The 19,485-nt window shown below is 44.1% G+C and overlaps 1 protein-coding gene across 1 annotated transcript; it reads left to right on the top strand.

The window, feature by feature from the left end:
• The first annotated feature begins 128 nt into the window (after positions 1 to 128).
• Positions 129 to 19,276, top strand: RNASEL (ribonuclease L). The gene is given in 8 exon segments (XM_065936167.1): positions 129 to 243; positions 2,795 to 4,456; positions 11,281 to 11,366; positions 12,786 to 12,991; positions 13,906 to 14,038; positions 16,148 to 16,302; positions 16,972 to 17,081; positions 17,084 to 19,276. Coding segments are annotated over 7 exon segments (2,196 nt in total). The 5' UTR covers positions 129 to 243; positions 2,795 to 2,982; the 3' UTR covers positions 17,116 to 19,276.
• The last annotated feature ends 209 nt before the right edge of the window (positions 19,277 to 19,485 follow it).

The raw sequence follows: 19,485 nt of genomic DNA, 5'->3' as shown, positions 1-19,485 counted from the left end.
TTCTTTACTGTTTGAGCCCCTGGGGAAGCCCAAAGATGCTACTAGCTCAGGCCACCGCTGCCCAGTGTGGGCGTGGCCAGCTCAGGCCTTCGCGGTCGAGTGTGGGCGTGGCCAACGTTCCCGCCTCTTCCTGCCACTCTCCGGGTTCCGCCCCGCGGGCTCGGTCCCCAGGAGGGCCTGCTTTCTTGCTAGGTTAGATGCCGCCAGAGGAATGACTGAGGAGAAGGCATCTGCGTTTAGAAGGTAGGACACGCAGAGGGAGGAGAGCTGGGAAAGCCTGAGAAGGTGTTTTCTTTGAAGGATTCCTCGGGCTTTGGGGGACTGGAGGTGAAGTGGGTGTGGAACCTGGGGAGAGGAAGGAGCACACGGAGCCAGCCGGCCAGTCCCAGGGGATCCTTTGCTCCTGAGTCCTTCTGAGATTTCCAGGGTTCTGTCATAATCCACACATTATTTCTTCAAGGCATCTCTGTTTATCAGGCTCCTCTGGTCCTGTGGGGAAAATGAAACTGAAAGCAAGCCTCTCCTTTTGCAGGGCTTTTGTTGAGCTCTTTTTATTTTCCACTCTGATGTTTTACTCGGGTTTCTTTTATTATTGTTGTTATTATTATTCCCTGGAGCAGGAAATGGCAACCCAGTACTCTTGCCTGGAAAGTTCCACGGACAGAGAAGCCTGGTGGGCTACAGGCCGTGGAGTCTTACTACTATCTTTTTTTTTTTTTTTTTTGCATTTCCTCATAAGTTAGTCCAAGGTGTGGTGTTCTTAAATGATTGTATTACTTCGAAGCTAGCAGCTGGAGGAAGTGCCTGGAATAAATAAGGAGGCAGAGAGGAAAAGAAGTTTGAAGAAACCCTGAATCCTCCAGGTTTCTTTGAGCTTCTTTCTCTCCTTGATCTTTTCCAGCCCACCTCACACTCATTGTCACTAAAGTTGTTTACATAAACATTTGATCCAAAGAGTTCACTGCTGGGTGACTGTGCTTTCGCTGCACATTTGGTTAGCTCTCTGAGGGTAGAGGCTTTGAGATTGTCAGGCAGGTGGGACTGCTGAAAAATAGTTGCTTTGTGATTTTTGTAGCAGAAGCAGTTATAAACATTCAGGTAAGTTTGCTGCCCTCTGCCCTCTGAATTGCATCTAAATGGCTCAGATCTGATGGAGGGCAGTTGGACTAAATTGACATCTCCTAGGTTCCCTATTTGTGTAGCATGTAAAGCACTGGGTGGGAAGAATGGGATGTGTTAAGGTTTTTTTTTTCTTTTCATAAAGTGATGTAATTAGCTCTACCGTTTACTGAAGGCCTAATATTTCCCCCCCCTCCTTCCTTCAGTGCACTTTATATGGGGGGCTGTATTTATTGTTGTCCCCATTTGAGGGAACAGAAAATTCAGACTCAATAATCTAAGGTTACACAATTAGGAAGAGTCTAGAGTTACACAACGAGGGGCCAAACTTAGATCTTGCAGAGGTGGGAGTTCAAGTTGTTTCCCCTACTCCAGGAGTCCCCAGCCTCTGGGATCTAATGCCAGATGACTTGAGTTGGAGCTGATGTAATAATAATAAAAATAAAGTGCACAATAAATGTAATGCTCTTGAATCATCTCCAAACCCACCCCTTCCCCACCCCCAGTCCATGGAAAAATTGTCTTCCACGAAACCGGTCCCTGGTGCCAAAAAGGTTGTGGACTGCTGCTTACTCTACACTACTTTGAATAGGAGTGCACACTTTTGCACTTGCAAAGAGCCAGGAATGGACTGAGCATGCTCAACCAGAAATGCAGACTGTCAAAAAACACGTATCTTCTTATTAAATAAGGATTCTGATTTTTTAAAGAGGTCATTTATTTCTAGTAAGAGTGTGTTTATATGGCATTGGAAAAAAATATATTAATATAGGTTGAGAATCCTAAAAACAATCATAGCCTTTGACTAGTCATTCAGTTCTTTGAAATTAATTGTAAGAAATCTATTATAATATTATAAGATCTCTCATAAGAAAACATAAAATAAGCTAAATTTGCTTCAACATTATTTAGAATTGTGAAAAAAATCTAATTTTGAAACTCTGGTTTAAAAGTTACTTTAAAAATCTGCTCAGTATTAGGGAACTGAAACACCTCTCTAATGGTCTATTGCAGATATTAAAATATTTTAAAATACTTTGTAATAACACAGGACATTATTTATAGTAAGGTATTAAATGAAAGGAAGCTGAATACAAAGTTACAGATCATGAGCCCAACTATTTTTAAAAATAATTTATAGACTATACTAAAATATTAACTACTCCTGTTTCTAAGCAGAGGGAGAATAGAGTAATAGGTTTTTTGTTTAAAATTTACATATATTTATGTTGTTGTTGCTGTTCAGTTGCTAAGTTGTGGCTGACTCTTTGTGACACCCTGGAATGCACACCATGCTCCTCTGTCCTTCTCTGTCTCCCGGAGCTTGCTCAAATTCACGTCCATTGAGTTGGTGATGCTGTCTAACCATCTCATCCTCTGTTGCCCCCTTCTCCTCCTGCCCTCATTCTTTTCCAACATCAGAGTCTTTTCCAGTGAGTCAGCTTTTCACATCAGGTTGCCAAAGTATTGGAGCTTCAGCTTCAGCATCATTGCTTCCAATGAATATTCAGGCTTGAACCCCATGGGCAGTATGAAAAGATATATATTTATAATATTCTCTAATAAAAAATTCTATGATAGATGTATTTTGAAAACATTGCTAGTGAAATTAATTTCTCTAATTCAAATGTTTTCTCACTCTGGTAACACTACAAATTACCTCTCTCATCTCCAGGTGAAAAGTCAGAAGACCCCAAGAGTATTGGTGCCTTCTCACACTGATGGCCTGTAGCCAGACAATTCCTATTTCCCCTGACAGGAGTTTCTAACAGTTCCATGTCTCTTTGATCAAATCCCAAGGAGATAAGTTTTCATTTTCTCAAAGAGAAGGCAAGAAAGTTGTAGCCAGTGGTATATACCATCATGGAGAGTGAGAGCCATAACAACCCTCAGGAAAGACCCACACCCTCTAGTAATGGAAGGGCTTCAAGGGAAGACAATCATTTGTTGATTAAAGCTGTGAAAGATGAAAAGATTGAGTTGGTCCAGCAATTGCTAGAAAGAGGGGCTGATGTCAATTTCCAGGAAGAATGGGGCTGGTCACCTCTGCATAATGCAGTACAAGTTGGCAGGGAGGACATCGTGGATCTTCTGCTTAGTCATGGTGCTGACCCTTGTCTGCGGAAGAAGAATGGGGCCACTCCCTTCATCATTGCTGGGATTGTCGGAGACGTGAAGTTGCTCAAACTATTACTTCCCAAAGTAGCAGATGTCAATGAGTGCGATGTTAATGGCTTCACAGCTTTCATGGAAGCTGCTGTGTATGGCCAAGTCGAAGCCTTAAGGTTCCTGTATAACAGCGGAGCAGAGGTGAATTTGCACAGAAAGACCGTGGAGGATCAAGAGAGGATCAGGAAAGGAGGGGCCACTGCCCTCATGGATGCCGCTGAAGGAGGGCATGTAGAGGTCGTGGAGATCCTCCTTCACGAGATGGGGGCGGATGTCAATGCCCGGGACAATAGGGGCAGAAATGCTTTGGTCTGTGCTCTTCTGAACTCCGATGTTGAGAAGGTGAAAGCCGTTACTCGCCTTCTGCTGGACTGTAAGGTTGATGTCAACGTGAGGGGGGAAGGAAGGAAGACGCCACTGATCTTGGCAGTGGAAAAGAAGAACCTGGATCTGGTGCAGATGCTTCTGGAACAAACAGCTATAGAGATTAATGACACAGACAGTGAGGGTAAAACAGCACTGCTGCTTGCTGTCGAACTCAGACTGAAGGAAATTGCCCGGTTGCTGTGTCTCAAAGGAGCCAGCACAAAATGCGGGGACCTTGTCACAATCGCGAAGCGCAATTATGACTCTGACCTTGCAAAGTTTCTTCGCCAGCATGGAGCTGTAGAAGACGTTCGCCCTCCCGATAAAGCCTGGAAGCCTCAGAGCTCACGTTGGGGGGAGGCCCTGAAACGTCTCCGCAGGATATCCCGCCCTATGATAGGCAAACTCAAGATCTTTCTTGATAAAGAATATAAAATCGCTGACACTTCTGAAGGGGGTGTCTACCTGGGGTTCTATGAGGAGCAAGAGGTAGCCGTGAAGCGGTTCTCTGAAGGCAGCACACGGGGACGAAATGAAGTCTCCTGTTTGCGGAGCAACCGAGCCAGCAGTCACGTGGTGACATTCTATGGCAGTGAGAGGGACGGGGGCTGTCTGTATGTGTGCCTCGCCCTATGTGAGCACACGCTGGAGAAGCACTTGGCCGACCGCAGAGGAGAGGCCATGCAAAACAAGGAAGATGAATTTGCCCGAAACATCCTCTCATCTCTGTTTAAGGCTGTTGAGGAACTGCACCTGTCTGGATACACTCATCAGGATCTGCAACCACAGAACATCTTAATAGGTGAGTCCCCCGTCTTCTCTTAGAAATGTGGGCTCTTTATTTATCAGAGGAACGGATTTTCATGGCAGAATAGGAAAGAACTAGAGTCGGTGTGGATTGTTCAATTTGAGGATGCATGTAGGAAATCCGTAGTTACAGTGCAGCTCCTCCTGCTACCAGGTAGAACCTGTATTATTCCATGTAGAGGTGAGGGAAGCTCATGGAATACCAGGCTAACCTTATGCTGCCCTTGGCAAATACAAATATGAATGTAGGTTTTGGATGGAGCCAACTCCAAGAAGTTTGAATTCTTAGAGTAGTCTGTGAGTAAGAGACTCTAGAAAGTGTGTCCCTTCAGACAAGGTGGCAGTTAACGGTGAATGATGCGTGTGTGCTCAGTTACCGTGAAACTTAACGGCAAAACTGAGTCAAACTTGGGATCCAGGATAAGATGTGAGACAAGTGAAACACACTGCGAGCAGGCTGAGCAAATCAGCGTGAACTCTTGTAAACCAAAACCATACGCTAAAGCAACATTCAAGGAAACAGGCAGAGCTGAGTGTAAAGTCCCAGGGAGCAAGGCAGTGCAGTAGTAAGAGCCTCAGCTTGGACTTCCCTGGTGGTCCAGTGGTTGAGAATTGGCAGCGGATGCCTGCCAATGCAGGGGGCACAGATTTGATCCCTGGTCCAGGAAGATTCCACATGTCGCCAGGCAACTAAGCCCATGTGCCACAACTACTGAAGCCCTTACTCTAGAGCCCGTACTCCACAGCAGGAGAAGTCACCGAAATGAGAAGCCCATGAAGCAAAACTAGAGAGTAACTGCTGCTGTCCACAGCTAGAGAAAGCCCTCTTGCAGCAATGAAGACCCAGTGCAGCCAAACATAACTAATAATTTAGAAAGATCCTCAGCTTCAGCCAGGTTTAGGGAACCTTGCAACCTAGTCCCACCACTTTGTAGTTTTGTAACCTCAAGGAAGTTGCTTAATTCTGTGAGTGTTGGTTTCCTCACTTGGGACTGATAATACCTCCTTCAAAAGGTTGTTACACAGTCTTAAGTGCTCTGTGTCATATGGACAAGTCACCTGTACATTGTACGTGCCCAACAAAGGCCAGGTACTTGTCTAGAGGGCTAAAGCAGATGTGGATACCTAACCTACAGGTATGCACTGAGGTTAAACACGGTGTGAGGGACCAGGGCAAAAAGAAGGTGTGGGCATTTAGAGGCAGAGAGCAGTATATAAGGTGCTGGAAGAGAGACGCAGGTACACATAAGATCTGGCTTTAGTTTGAGGACAGGTACTCATGGCACTCCCTCCTGGTTTTAAGCACCGTTGCTGGGGAGACGGACAAGGGCCAGAAGTGTGAACAACTCTACCTGGTGAGAAAGAGTCTTAGGTTCATTCAGGGGTGGGAACCTTCCCAATTCTACCTGCCGATCTTGATGCGAAAGGGTCACACATCACATTCTAAAGAAAAATAATTTCGGAATACCTATTCTTCGAAATTTCTAGCACCGCTTCTTCCATTCCTAAGCTTGAACAATAAAGAATTGATTATATCTATGCATCAAGGTGGTGAACCTAGCACATACTGCAGACTCTTCCCTGTATTAAATTCTTCAAATGATGGGAAAACATTTTTAAGTGAATTTGTAATTAAAATCAGCATTAAAAAAAGAATTCTTAGAGGACAAAATCCTTGAGGAATCATGGAGAGACTGAACATAGATAGGATGGGATTGAAGAATGGCACAGGAGCCCAGGACAAATGCAGAATGCCACAGAAAAACATTACTCATGAAAGTGGGAAGAGTACAGAAGAGCACCACTCAAAAGCGATGGAAGCCAGAGACAGGAGAGAACCAAGGACTGGAGAGCAGGCAGACTGCCACCTCAGTAGAAATTCGGAAGATCAAACCCTGGACTTGCCCTCTCCCCTAGGGACCAAGCATCTATGACAGGCCTTTCTGTCTGCAGACAGGGGGACTGCTTGAGACATTGAGTCACTGTTGATTTTAAGAGAAAGACTCAAATGTGTTCCTTTATATGGCTGAGAAATATTCCATTATATATATGTACCACAACTTCTTTATCTGTTCATCTGTTGGTGGACATTAGGTTGCTTCCATGTCCAAGCTATTGTAAATAGTGCTGTGATGAACTTTGGGGTGCATGTGTCTTTTTCAGTTATGGCTTCCTCACGGTATGTGTCCAGTAGTGGGATTACTGGGTTATATGGTAGTTTTATTCCTAGTTTTTAAAGGAATCTCCATACTGTTCTCCATTGTGACTGTATCAATTTACATTCCCACCAACAGTGCAAGAGGATTCCCTTTCCTCCACACGCTCTTCAGCATTTATTGTTTGAAGTGGAGGCGGGGGGTGGCAAGGAGAGGGTGGGACGAATGGAGAGAGTAGCACATAACATTACCGTGAATAAAAGAGCGAGCTAACGGGAAGTTGCTGTATAACAGAGGGAGCTCAGCACAGTGCTCTGTGACAAGCCAGAGGGGTGGATGGGTAAGATTCAAGAGCAAGGGATATAGCTATACTTATGACTGATTCATGTTGTTTTATGGCAGAAGCCAAACAATAGTGTAAAGCAATTATCTTCCAATTAAAAATAAATTTAAAAAAACTCAAAAGAATTCAGGAAAAAAAAGAGAGAGAGAGAAACAAAGAGCTGTTATCACACAGGATGTCTGCCAAAGCAACTATTAAGTGGCATGGCCTACTTACCCCAGAGCTTCACTGAAAAAATTGCAAAGCAGAAGCTCTTTGACAGTGCTCTCATCCCTCCTCTGTGTTGGGTGGCATTAACAGAAGCGATGCACAGGATGTCAGGGAGTCTCAACTGTAATGTAAAACATACATCAAAAATCACCTAAGATGTTTAGAGTTGCTGGTAGACTTCCCTGGTGGTTCAGTGGCTGGGACTCCCTGCTTCCACTGCAGGGGGCTGGGGGTTCATTCCTGGTTGGGGAACTAAAATCCCACACACCACACAATGTGGCAAAAAAAAAAGAAAGTTATAAGAGTTGCTGATACTGAAAGGTTGTTGCTGAACCACGAAAGACGCCAGGATTCTTGGCCTCCGGAGGAGAAGAATTCAATCCGGGGCCAGTGACGAGGCTGGATCACTTAGAGCTTTTGTGTAATAAAGCTTTATTAAAGTATAAGAGATAGAGAAAGCTTCTGACATAGACATCAAAAGGGGGCAGAAGGAGTGCCCCCCCACTAGTCTTTAGCCAGATGTTATATAGCTACTAGCATTCTGCTAATTAGAGAAAGGAGATGTCTCAAAACTCAGAGACTGGCACCAGGCCCCTCACCCACAACATGCATTTTCAGATAACATTGGCTCCAGGTGAGTCATCCCGGGTCATAAAACAATTGACATGAATCCTGAAGAAAGGCAGGTTTCCAAGTAAATATAGAGTTTCATTAAATGAGTAAAACATACTGGTTTGTCAAGTGGGTTCTGAGTCTTAGGCGAACTGACTTGAAGACAGAGTCTAGGGTAAATACATAGTTCATTAACATAGCTTAAGGCAAATATTTCCATAAGAAAAATGCATTGGTTAGCTCAAGGTTTGAGAAAAGTTAAGTTCAGAAATGCTGGGCTGGATGAAGCACAGCTGGAATCAAGATTGCCAGGAGATATATCAATAATCTCAGATATGCAGATGACACCACCCTTATGGCAGAAAGCAAAGAACTGAAGAACCTCTGGATGAAAGTGAAAGAGGAGAGTGAGAAAGTTGGCTTAAAACTCAACATTCAGAAAACTAAGATCATGGCTTCTGGGCCCATCACTTCATAGCAAATAGATGGGAAAACAGTGGAAACAGTGGCAGACTTTATTTTTTGGGCTCCAAAATCACTGCAGATGGTGACTGCGGCCATGGAAGAAAAGTTATGACCAACCTAGACAGCATATTAAAAAGCAGAGACATTACTTTGCCAACAAAGATCCGTCTAGTCAAGGCTATGGTTTTTCCAGTAGTCATGTATGGATGTGAGAGTTTAACTATAAAGAAAGCTGAGCGCCGAAGAATTGATGCTTTTGAACTGTGGTGTTGGAGAAGACTCTTAAGAGTCCCTTGGACTGCAGGGAGATCCAACCAGTCCATCCTAAAGGAAATCAGTCCTGAATATTCATTAGGACTGATGCTGAAGCTGAAACTCCAACACTTTGGCCACTTGATGCAAAGAACTGACTCATTTGAAAAGACCCTGATGCTGGGAAAAATTGAAGGCAGGAGGAGAAGGGGACAACAGAGGATGAGATGGTTGGATGGCATCACTGACTCAGTGGATGTGGGTTTGGGTAGACTTCAGTAGTTGGTGATGGACAGGGAGGCCTGGCGTGCTGCAGTCCATGGGGTCGCAAAGAGTTGGACACGACTGAGCAACTAAACTGAACTGAACTGAACTGAAGTTCAGGTGGAGCTAGGTATCGTCATGGCAATACAGAATTGTAAGAGAAACCTCTTTTTAAATTTGTATAGAGAAGGGGAAAAAAATCTTAACACTTGTTTGTTTCCTTCTGCCACTTAAGAGAGATAAAAAATGTCTGACACTTGCAGCCTATTTCCTCCGTTTGGAAACCCCTGGCCCTCCTGCCTTCCTTCTCATGCCTCTCATGAAAGAGAGGCATGAAACAGGAGAATTTACACCCAAAGAAACATAACTATAACCAAGTGTATAAATTTCCCATGGCTGTTGAAAGAAATTGTCACAAACTCGGTGCCTTAAAACAATAGGAATTTAATTTCCCATGGTTCTGGAGGCCAGAAGTGTGAAACCAGTTCCACTGGCACCAAGTCAGGTGTCAGCAGGGCCAAAGCCCCTCTTGATGTTGTATACAGACACTAGGTGTAAGCTTTAAAATTTTAATAGCACTTTAACCATGTCTATTGAAACTAAAAATAAAAAGTTGGGCTCAGATGGTAAAGAAACTGCCTGTGATGCAGGAGAACCGGGTTCGATCCCTGGATCGGGAAGATTCCCTTGGAGAAGGAAATGGCACCCCACTCCACTATTCTTGCCTGGAAAACTCCATGGACAGAGTAGGCTTGATGGGCTACCATCCATGGGATCACAAAGAGTCACACTTGACTGAGTGACTAACACTTTCACTTTTCATGGGGAAAAAAAAATCAAATGTTAGAAGAGATGTGAAGTGTTCCGTTAAACACTTTCAAATTTCAGTAGCAGAAAACACAAAGTGGCTTAAATAAGTGAAGGGAATTATTGAAATAATTGAAAACAGTCTGTGATTTATGATGTATACCCTATTTGCTCCTTCAATCTCATTACAGGCTGTCCTGCCACCCCAGGCATTCTCCATGAATTCCTATCTGGAATTCTCTCTTCCCGTTCTTCCCAATTCCACTCACCTATCCAATTTCTACTCACCTTTTCTCTCTAGGCATCTCTTCCTTTTTTTTTTTTTTTTTTTTTTTTGCCTCACCCCAAGGCTTGTGGGATCTTAGTTCCCTGACCAGGGATTGAACCCATGCCCCTTACACTGGAAGCATGGGGTCCTAACCACCGGGTCTCCAGGAAATCCCCTAGGCATCTCTTCCTTGATGAAAACTTCTCCCCCTCTCTGCAGCCATGTAGCTCTTCTCATGGTACACTTTTAGAGCATCCTGAACTTTTGACCAGCATTTTCAAAACTGCAATTAATGTTTAGCCATGTATTTATTCCTTTACTATCGGCCTCCTTGCCCAGAGACTCTAAACTCTGTAGAGCCAGGACTGTGTTCTCCTTCCTCACCATCATTTTTTCTCTCACTAAACATTTGTTGAACAATTTGATGGGTTCATTTTTGTTAGACTCTGGATTTCCCTACAATGCTGAGGTCCAGATTCATAATGAAAGGGCTCTGAGTAACAGTTGTACTGGTTGGTATCTGCGGTTACTCAGCCTTCCTTCTCAGATTCCTTTGAGCCACGTCTTTGAGGACAAATCATCTTTGACTTTGTTCCCCACCTCTCTTATCCCTCTTTCTGAGGACTCAGTGGCTTCCTTCAAAGGAGGAAGATGCTGAAGGGGGGAGGGAGGCATCGACTCATTAGAAGCACGTGGTTGACTCGTGGTCACAGATGACAATGTCAGAGTGGGCAGTGGCGAGTGGGCTTGATTTGGTGGAATGCTATGCTAAGGTGGTCTTGGATTTGGACCCTTCAGCTCTAGGGTCCAGTTGTTCTTCAGCTATAGGACGTAACCTTAACTCCTGCCAGCAGCTTCTTTACAAATCTGTGCTCTTTGACCCCAAGAATTGCATGAAGGGGGAGCTGGCTATACTTATCCTCATACTTCCCCAACCCCTGGCTTGGGATGAATAAAATGTAAATCCTGCTCTTAGCAGATACCAGCAGGTCAAAGAACACAGTGCACATGACTGTTTTGAAAAGTAAATAAGGCAGATATGACTTCATCATTGTCTTCCTCAGTGATGATGGATTGTACATTGATTGAGTTACAGATTTATGTAAATTAATTATAACATGGGGATTGAGGATTTTCTTTTTTAAAGATATATTTACATATTTTTAATTGAAGGATAATTGCTTTACAGTATTGTGTTGGTTTCTGCCGAACGTCAACATGAATCAGCCACAGTATACATGTCCCCTCCCTCTTGAACCCCCCTTCCACCTCCCACCCCTCTAGGTTGTTACAGAGCCCCAGTGTGAGTTCCCTGAGCCATACAGCAAATTCCCATTGGCCATCTGTTTTACATATGGTAATGTAAGTTTCCATGTTACTCTCTCCATACATCCCCCCCAAGAATAAGCAATTTCAATGCCTCTCCACAAACTCTCCTTTAGATTCCAAGAATGCTGCTTGCCTGGCAGATTTTGATGAAAGCATCAAGGGGACTGGAGATCCACAGGAAATCAAGAGAGATCTAGAGGTAATTTCTAGAAACAGTTTACTTTTCCATCTCTCTACTTCCTTGTTCGTTCATTATCTTACTTCCTGTGGCCAATTAAAGGATGTTCCTATTTCGCCTAGGAAAGAAAGACGTTTCAAGGCATTTCCCTGGTATGCATGGCCCCCACTCCCTTGCAGACAACAGCATCTCTCTGGGTGGGTGTGGAGTTGGTCCTTGCTGTGGCTGTTTCTGCATCTCTTTGGATGTCTCTCTACCCTCACAGGCTAAATAGAAAATACATTGAGCATGCCACATTTCTTGAAGAATTACCTCCAGGAGATTTCTCCAGAATAATTCCACAATTCCTGTAGGAGGTATTTGATGCCTGAAGACAAAGTAAATGAGATTTCTTTTCCCACTCTATTCAAATGCATGTGCTAAACTCCTAGGAGGGCCAGGTACTAAGGCCCTCTGAAGCACATGGGAACGACGGGATTGATCCCTAGCTCAAAAGAGACTATAGTTGGCCCCACGGGTTAAGATCCTCAATAACTGTTTCCCCAGAGAGGTGACAAACCAGGAGACATATAACCTCTGTAGACCACAGCTCCTGGATAGACTGACCCGTTAGGGCAGCCCGCCCCCCCTGGAGCTCTCCAGGGTGCTGAATTTCCAACCTAATTGGTAAGAACTCTCCATCCACGCCTGGCCTTTCTGGCTCAGTGGCTCCAGACCTGAGCCCCTTCCCTGACTGGTGTCTTAGTGCAGAAGTTCCTGTGCTGGTCTCCTCCCTAGTCTTTCCTCCCTGCTGTGTCCTGACTCCTAGGGTGTTCACTGTGTTCTTCTGGACCTGGTCTGGCTCTTTAATCTCCTGCCTGACACAGGCCCAGCCCACAGTCCCTGTTCCTAGCCGGACTCTGAGCACCCCCTGCCCCTTGTTTAAAACCTCTCCCTTTCCCTGGTTTATCTAAAAATTCTATCTGTACTTTGAGGTCTAGCTCAAATTCCTCTTCCTCTAAGCAGTCTGCTCTGACAGCTCTGGCCTGGGATTATCTTTTGCTCCTTATAAAACTAAACTACACTTTCTTGAAGCGTTCTCCATGCCCAGGCTCATGCCCAACCTGTGGGCTCCTTGAGATTCTGCCCATTTTCCATTTGCTCATAGCCTGTGCCCACCCTCCAAAGTTCCCCAAATAGAGTACTAATTCATAAGCACTTTTGACTTGATTTATGGGTTTCCCTGGTGGCTTAGATGGTAAAGAATATGCCTACAATGCAGGAGACCCGGGTTTGATCCCTGGGTGGGGAAGATCCCCTGGAGAAGGGAATGGCAACCCACTCCAGTATTCTTTCCTGGAGAATCCCATGGACAGAGGAGCCTGGTGGGCTACAGTGCATGGGGTTGAAAAGAGTCAGACATGACTGAGTGACTTTCATTCACTCATGGCTTCTGTGCAGGCCCTGGGACTGCTGGTCCTGTATGTGGTAAACAAGGGAAACATTTCTTTTGAGATGCTGAAGGATCTAAGAACTGAAGAGTTGGTTGAGCGTTCTCCAGATAAGGAAACTCAGGACCTCATTCAGCATCTCTTAGTTCCTGGGGACAATGTGAAGGGCCATCTGAGTGGCCTGCTGGCTCATCCCTTCTTTTGGAGTTGGAAGAGGTAAGGAAAACAGTGTCTATTACAGGCCTCTAGGATGGAGATGGTGAGTGTATTAGTCAGGGCTCTTTATATTGGGTTGGCCAAAAAGTTCATTTGGATTTTTCCATAAGATGTTACTACAGAAGAACCCCAAAGAACTTTTCTTTCTTTTTTTTTTCCCCAAAGAACTTTTCAACCAACCCGATATATATATACAAAATAAGGAAATGCCTCATGCAATACTGGGTCTGAGAAGTTCTACCATCTGCCCTCTTCAAGCTGGTGACCCAGGAAATTCAGTTGTATAATTTAGTCTGAATTCAAAGGCATGGGAACCAGGAGAGCTGAAGATGCAGATTCCAGTAAAGGGCTGAAGGCCTGAGAACTTGGAGAACTGAGGGCAGGAGTAGAACCATGTCCCAGCCAAAGTGATCAGCAGGGAGGGCAAATTTCCCCTTTCATTCTGTTCAGGCCGCCCATAGATTGGATGATGCCCACTCACACTGGGAAGGGCTGTCTGCTTCACTGGTTCAAATGCTAATCTCCTCTGGAAACATCCCCACAGACACACCCAGAGTAATATTTAATCTGAGTGCTGTGTGCGTGGTTGGTGAAATTAACAGATGAAATTAACCATCATGGTGAGGTGGGCAGGAGTCAGGCTGGGAATCAGCAGACCCAGGCTTTTCTCTCAGCTTGGAATTTCCTGGGTGAGTGTCATCGGAGGAGTGACTTAACTTCTCTGGATCTGATTTTTTTCCATTGAAGAATAGAAAAATGATTCAGGCAAAAAGAGAGAGCAAGAGCTCTCCTATTGTGCAGATTGTTTAGAGACATGCTTTTACTACTCTTATCAAATACCAAAATCGAATAGTTTTCTCTCTCTGGGAAAAGTGGGAAGGGTGGAATGATCACGATCATTCTGTCATTCTCAGCCGCTACCGGACCCTCCGGGATGTGGGAAACGAATCTGACATCAAAGCACAAAATACTGATGGCAAGATCCTCCAGCTTCTGCAACCTGAAACATCTGAACTTCCCACAAGTTTTTCCCAGTGGACAAATGAGGTATGAACAACTTCTATGTTCTGGGAGTTATTCCAGGAATAAGAACCTGTTACGCTGGTTTTCCTAACTTTTTTATACTATGAGCCTGGTTCAACGAAGGAGTAAGAGGGGTTTTCCTTGCCCTCCTCCCATCCCAGACCCCCTCAGCTCTTCTGGATCTCTGCTCCAGGCCAGGTCCTCCTGAGATACTTATCTAGGCTCCTCTTTAGAATGGACTTGTCACAGCCCAAAAGCCTTTTCCTCTTCTGTGACTCTTTCTCTCAAGCCTTATTTTCTGACTGAGGTCTGACTAATAATTCTATTTCCATTGTGACAGGAGTAGCTGATTAAATGGAGTTTAGTCCAAGGGAGTTACTTCCACAGGGGGATTTCCATCCAGGGAGATTGACTGCCTCTGATGCCGGTGAACAGCCCAGCACTGAGCACCCACACACCCACACCTACTTTCTGGATGAGAAAACAGAAAGACAAAGAACAATCATCTTTCAAATTCCTTCTCTTCTAGAGAAGGTCTACCCAACTTGAACTCAATATAGTGGAACATGGGCTTCCCAGGTAGCACTAGTGGTAAAGAACCCACCTGCCAATGCAGGAGACACAAGGGACGTGGGTTTGATCCCCGGGTTGGGAAGATCCTCTGAAGGAAGGCACGGCAGCCTACTTCAATATTCTTGCCTGGAGAATCCCATGGACAGAGGAGCCTGGCAGGCTATAGTCCATGGGGTCGTACAGAGTCAGACATGGCTGAAGCAACTCAGTACACATGCACTTATAGTGGAGCACAATAATTAATCACTCATTCAGTCTAACTGGCACTATCAGAACTTTCACTATTATGAATTAGCAGACATCTGTCAAATACCAGTATGTGTTAGGACCGTGCAAGGTCATGGATATACAAAGCAGAGTATGGCATCCAAGTGGGGCTGAGAGACCTACAGAAGGGATGGCTGTGGGATACTTGCTGGGTACCCCTGAGATATAAGCAGAGCATTATGGGAAAATCCACAACTCTCAAGTCTTTGAGTGGGACCAACAGCTTCCGTATCTTAGGCCTGAGGTAGGACTCTGCTTCTCCCATACCTCCTCGTTTCTGGGTCTCATTTTGCTTTCCTTGCCTTGTCTGCCTCTAGACCACACATCACACTCATAATTGTTGGCTTGACATCTGTCTTTCCTGCTACCCAGTAAGTTCTGTAAGGAACTGATAGTACCACCTGGGCAGCCTTCTAGTCACCAGTTACTCTAAGGGGCCCGCTGGCTTCATGGTTGTTGCATCTTATTCTCTTACTCCAAACTATTTCTAAATATCTGAACTATCTACAAAGAGTGTGAGCACAAATAGATAGTCAGTGGGAATTTGCTGTATGATGCAGGGAGCTCAAACCAGGTGCTCCGTGACAACCTAGAGGGGTGGAGGTGGGAGGGAGGCTCACGAGGGAGGGGACATATGTATATACTTATGGCTGATTCATGTTGCTATATGGCAGAAACTAACACAATATTATAAAGCAATCATCCTCCAATTAAAAATTAAAAAAATAAATGAAAAAAAACAGTGAGAGCACAAAGAAGAAGGCATTACTAATACGAGAGCAGCTGCCCCGGGACACTTAGGGACAAGGAGAAATATGTAACCTTTGGAAACATAACTACAAACAAAACAAAGAACAACCACACTCACTATGGCAGTGGCTGCAAGGCCTGGTCTCAGTCAGGACAACCCTCTTTAAAGAGGAGATGTAATTAGGTATGAATTTGGAAAGGTGGCCACAAGGTTAGCAGTACTGTATAGTATAATGGGCAAATTTCCTCATGTAGTAGCCAATGATTTCCTAAACCATGTTTTACCACAGTTAATTTCTATGAAAACAGTTCTCTTGGAAAATAGATACACAAATTTAAAGTTATTTATAGTTCCACATCCAAATACAACCACAATTGGCACTATGGTGTACAGTGTTTACTTCCATTCTTTTCTATTAATTTGCTTTATTAATTAGTTGCAATTTTGGCATATATTCAAATTTGTATTCTGCCTTTTTGTATTAACATTCTATCAGGACTTATTTTGTGTTGTTACCACATTTTTGTGTAATTTTTCTTTAGATTGATAAATCTGTGATGAAAAAAATGAATGCGTTTTATGAGAAAAGGAAACAGAACAAAACGTATCAGAACAAAACGTATCAGAACACTGTAGGTGACCTGCTGAGGTTCATCCGGAATTTGGGAGAGCACATTGATGAACAAAAGAATACAAAGTAAGAACTGTTTTCGCTCTTATAGGTCATATATGAGATGAGAATAATTTAAAAATTCCGGTTCTAAGTTTACATCTGCTATTCGATGGAAAGAAGAAAACTTATTTTGATGAAGGGAAAGTCATTCCTCCCTTCTGTTTGGAAAGGCCCACCACAAGGGTCTTATAGTCAATGATGGACATTCCCATCAGGTTCTCATCTTCCTTTTCAGTTTTTGTTGAGCCTGCTTGAACAGAAGGCTAGCGACTCTTGTGAGAAGAAACACAGGGGACTGGGTGGCCGGGCAGAACGAATGTACATTATAAGTGTAGCCCCATGTTAATTCAGTTAGCTTTTGCTGCCAAAACCCTCAGTTGCAGACTCACCCAAAATTTGCAGTTTTCAGGGCTCTTTTGGATTTCAGCATTGTAGATAAGAGATTGTAGAATTGTACTATGTCCATTTTATAGATAATAAAACTGAGGTGCAAAAAAACTCAAGTTGATGAAAGTTACTGTTAGTTGAACAGTCAGGAGATTAATCTTGCTCTGTCAGATTCCAAAGTCTTTGTTTATTCTGCTATAGACACCAGGGGAGCAAAAAAAAAAAAAATCTCCAGGGCCATATACTTTAAAAGGGAGGATGCAGAGTTTGGGGTAGGCATATGAAAATATTTCTGTTTCATTTCAGGATGAAATCAAAAATTGGAGAACCTTCCCAGTATTTTCAGGAGAAGTTTCCTGACCTGGTCATGTATGTCTATAAGAAACTACAGAACACAGAATATGCAAAGCATTTTCCAAAAATCTCAGTCCGAACAAAGCCGACGTGTGATGGAATTGGTGGTGGCGAGCAGGCTGGCCAGCCCTAGTTAGTGCCTTTTGACCTCAGGGAGGTACAGTTTTGCTGTGTGAGTCACAACTCTCTGGGACTCTTGATTTTTTATTTTTATTTTCTGGCCATGCCATGCAGCACATGGGATCTTGTTTCCCCCACCAGGGACTGAACCTGGGCTCTCTGCCGTGGAAGTATGGAGTCCCAGCCATTGGACCGCCAGGGAATTCCCTGGGCCTTTTGACTAACCTCGTTGCTTGTGAGTGATGAATTGGGTAGCCGATGTGTCAGTTCCCGGTGCAGTGCTCAACATTCTCCACGTTTACAACAACAACAAAAAGTGTATGCTCAAACTACTTTGGTCCTTAGTGAAGCTTAGTGGCAGGAGCTGAGACGGCATCCTGCTAAGATGGCATCCTCTTGTCAACTGCACCAAAGGAGTGAGTTCCGAGACCTCTAGTGCTTTATTTTTACATCAATTATCTCATGTAATTCTTTCAACAATCTTGCAAGATAGGATTAATGTCCCCATTTAGGAACTGAAGAGCCTGACAGACTCAGTGAGTTTGAACAACTTGACCCAGATTACACAGCCTGCACAGAGTGCCGTATAAATGGATGTGGTGTTATTGTTAACTCACTCGGTCACCTTAGAACTTCATGACTAGCTCAGAGCTCTTCTGCATGAGACCCAAAAAGAATAGGTCAAAGGGACTCTAGGTGGCTACATTCATTCCATTCATTCATTCATTAATATTTGTTGAGCACTAAGTAATATGTCTAAGCAACAATTATATGAACTGTGCTCCTTCTAGAATCACTTGTGCTGGTTTCCTATGACCCAAGGCAGTATTTTTGAACTGTTGACAATCTTGCCCTTCAGAGGCCATTTGGCAGTTAAAATGGCTGTCCAAGCAGAGGGTAGGGGGTGGTACTGGCGTTCTAGTAGATAGAGGTCAGGGATGCTGCTGAATGCTCTATGATATGCGCAGGACAGCACCCCCCAAACAGAATTATCTAGCCTAAAGTATCAGTGGCTCCGAGGATGAGAAACTCTGCCTTAAGAGGCTGTGACACCTCTGAACTGGCTGGGAGCCCAGGACTGTGGAGAGTGTGGCCCACCTCACAAAGGAGTGACCAGAGTCTGATGTCTTGCTTTAGGATCTGTAGTGAGACAGCGCCCAGGTCGCCTCCTCAGGAAGTCCTCTGAAGCCCCTCACTTTCCACACTGCCATCTGAGTGTCCTGTCTGCTCCCCAGCACCACAGCCACCCCAGAGCATGCTTCTCTCCACCCAGAGCATGGCTCTTCCTCCCTGGAAGCTGAGCTCCTTAGGGCCTATGATATATTGATGTGTGTCATTAGAGTCTAGCAAAATGTCTGCCATTGTCTGGCAATGATCAATAATTATTCATTGAAAAATGAACAATCCATCTTCATAGATGAGTAATATTTGTAGGCGACATTTTGATGGTGTTTTATAATTTATAAATTACACCTGCATATTTTATCTTTTAGTTTTGTAAATAATCCTGTAAGGTAAGCGTTATGATCCTCATTTCGCAGATGAGGAAACTAAGGTTAGAGATGCGTTGATTTACTCTAATGCATAGGAAGTGTCACTGTCTCGATCTGAAAAGATTTTCTGGCTTGGAGTCTGATTTCTTTCCATTTATCCTCACTGTGGTGGTGAAGATGTAGCTTTGTAGTGAGAGGAGCTGGGGAAGAACATGTGTCTTAGGTTCTTTTTAAAAAAGGAGGTGGGGACTTCCCTGGTGGTCCAGTGGTTAAGAATCTGCCTGCCAGTGCTGGGAACAGGGGTTTGATCCCTGGGCCAGGAAGATTCCACAAGCCGAGGGGCAACTAAGCCCCTCATTGTTGTATGCAACAACGGCTGAGCCTGTGCTCCAAAGCCCATGCCATAACTAGAGGAAGCCCGCATGCAGCAGTGAATCCAGCACAGCCATAAGCAAAGATAAATAAACATTTACACATAAATAAATAAAAAGAAGGTGGTCTCCGTATAGCTCAGAGAACTCTACTCAGTGCTCTGTGGTGATCTAAATGGAAGGAAATCCAAGGAAGAGGGGATATGTGTGTATACATATAGCTGACCTGCTTTGCTCAACTATACACCAATAAAAATAAATAAAAAATGAAAAGGAGATGGTATTGACTTCACGGTTGTCCAGTGGTTAAAACTCTGCGCTTCCAGTGCAGGGGGCACAGGTTTGATCCCTGGTCAGGGAACTAAGGTCTTACATGCCTCATGGCACAGCCAATAGATAAATAAAAAATATTTAAAAGGAGGTGGTCTAAAACAGGTATTATGGAATGAAATTAACAAGTGCTGGAAGAAACTTAAGACTTT

The sequence above is a fragment of the Muntiacus reevesi genome, chromosome 5 (genome assembly GCF_963930625.1).
Source record: "Muntiacus reevesi chromosome 5, mMunRee1.1, whole genome shotgun sequence".
In the NCBI taxonomy this organism is placed as follows: Eukaryota; Metazoa; Chordata; class Mammalia; order Artiodactyla; family Cervidae; genus Muntiacus; species Muntiacus reevesi.
Note: the sequence above shows the minus strand (reverse complement) of the source record. Positions and strands in the feature narration are given on the sequence as shown.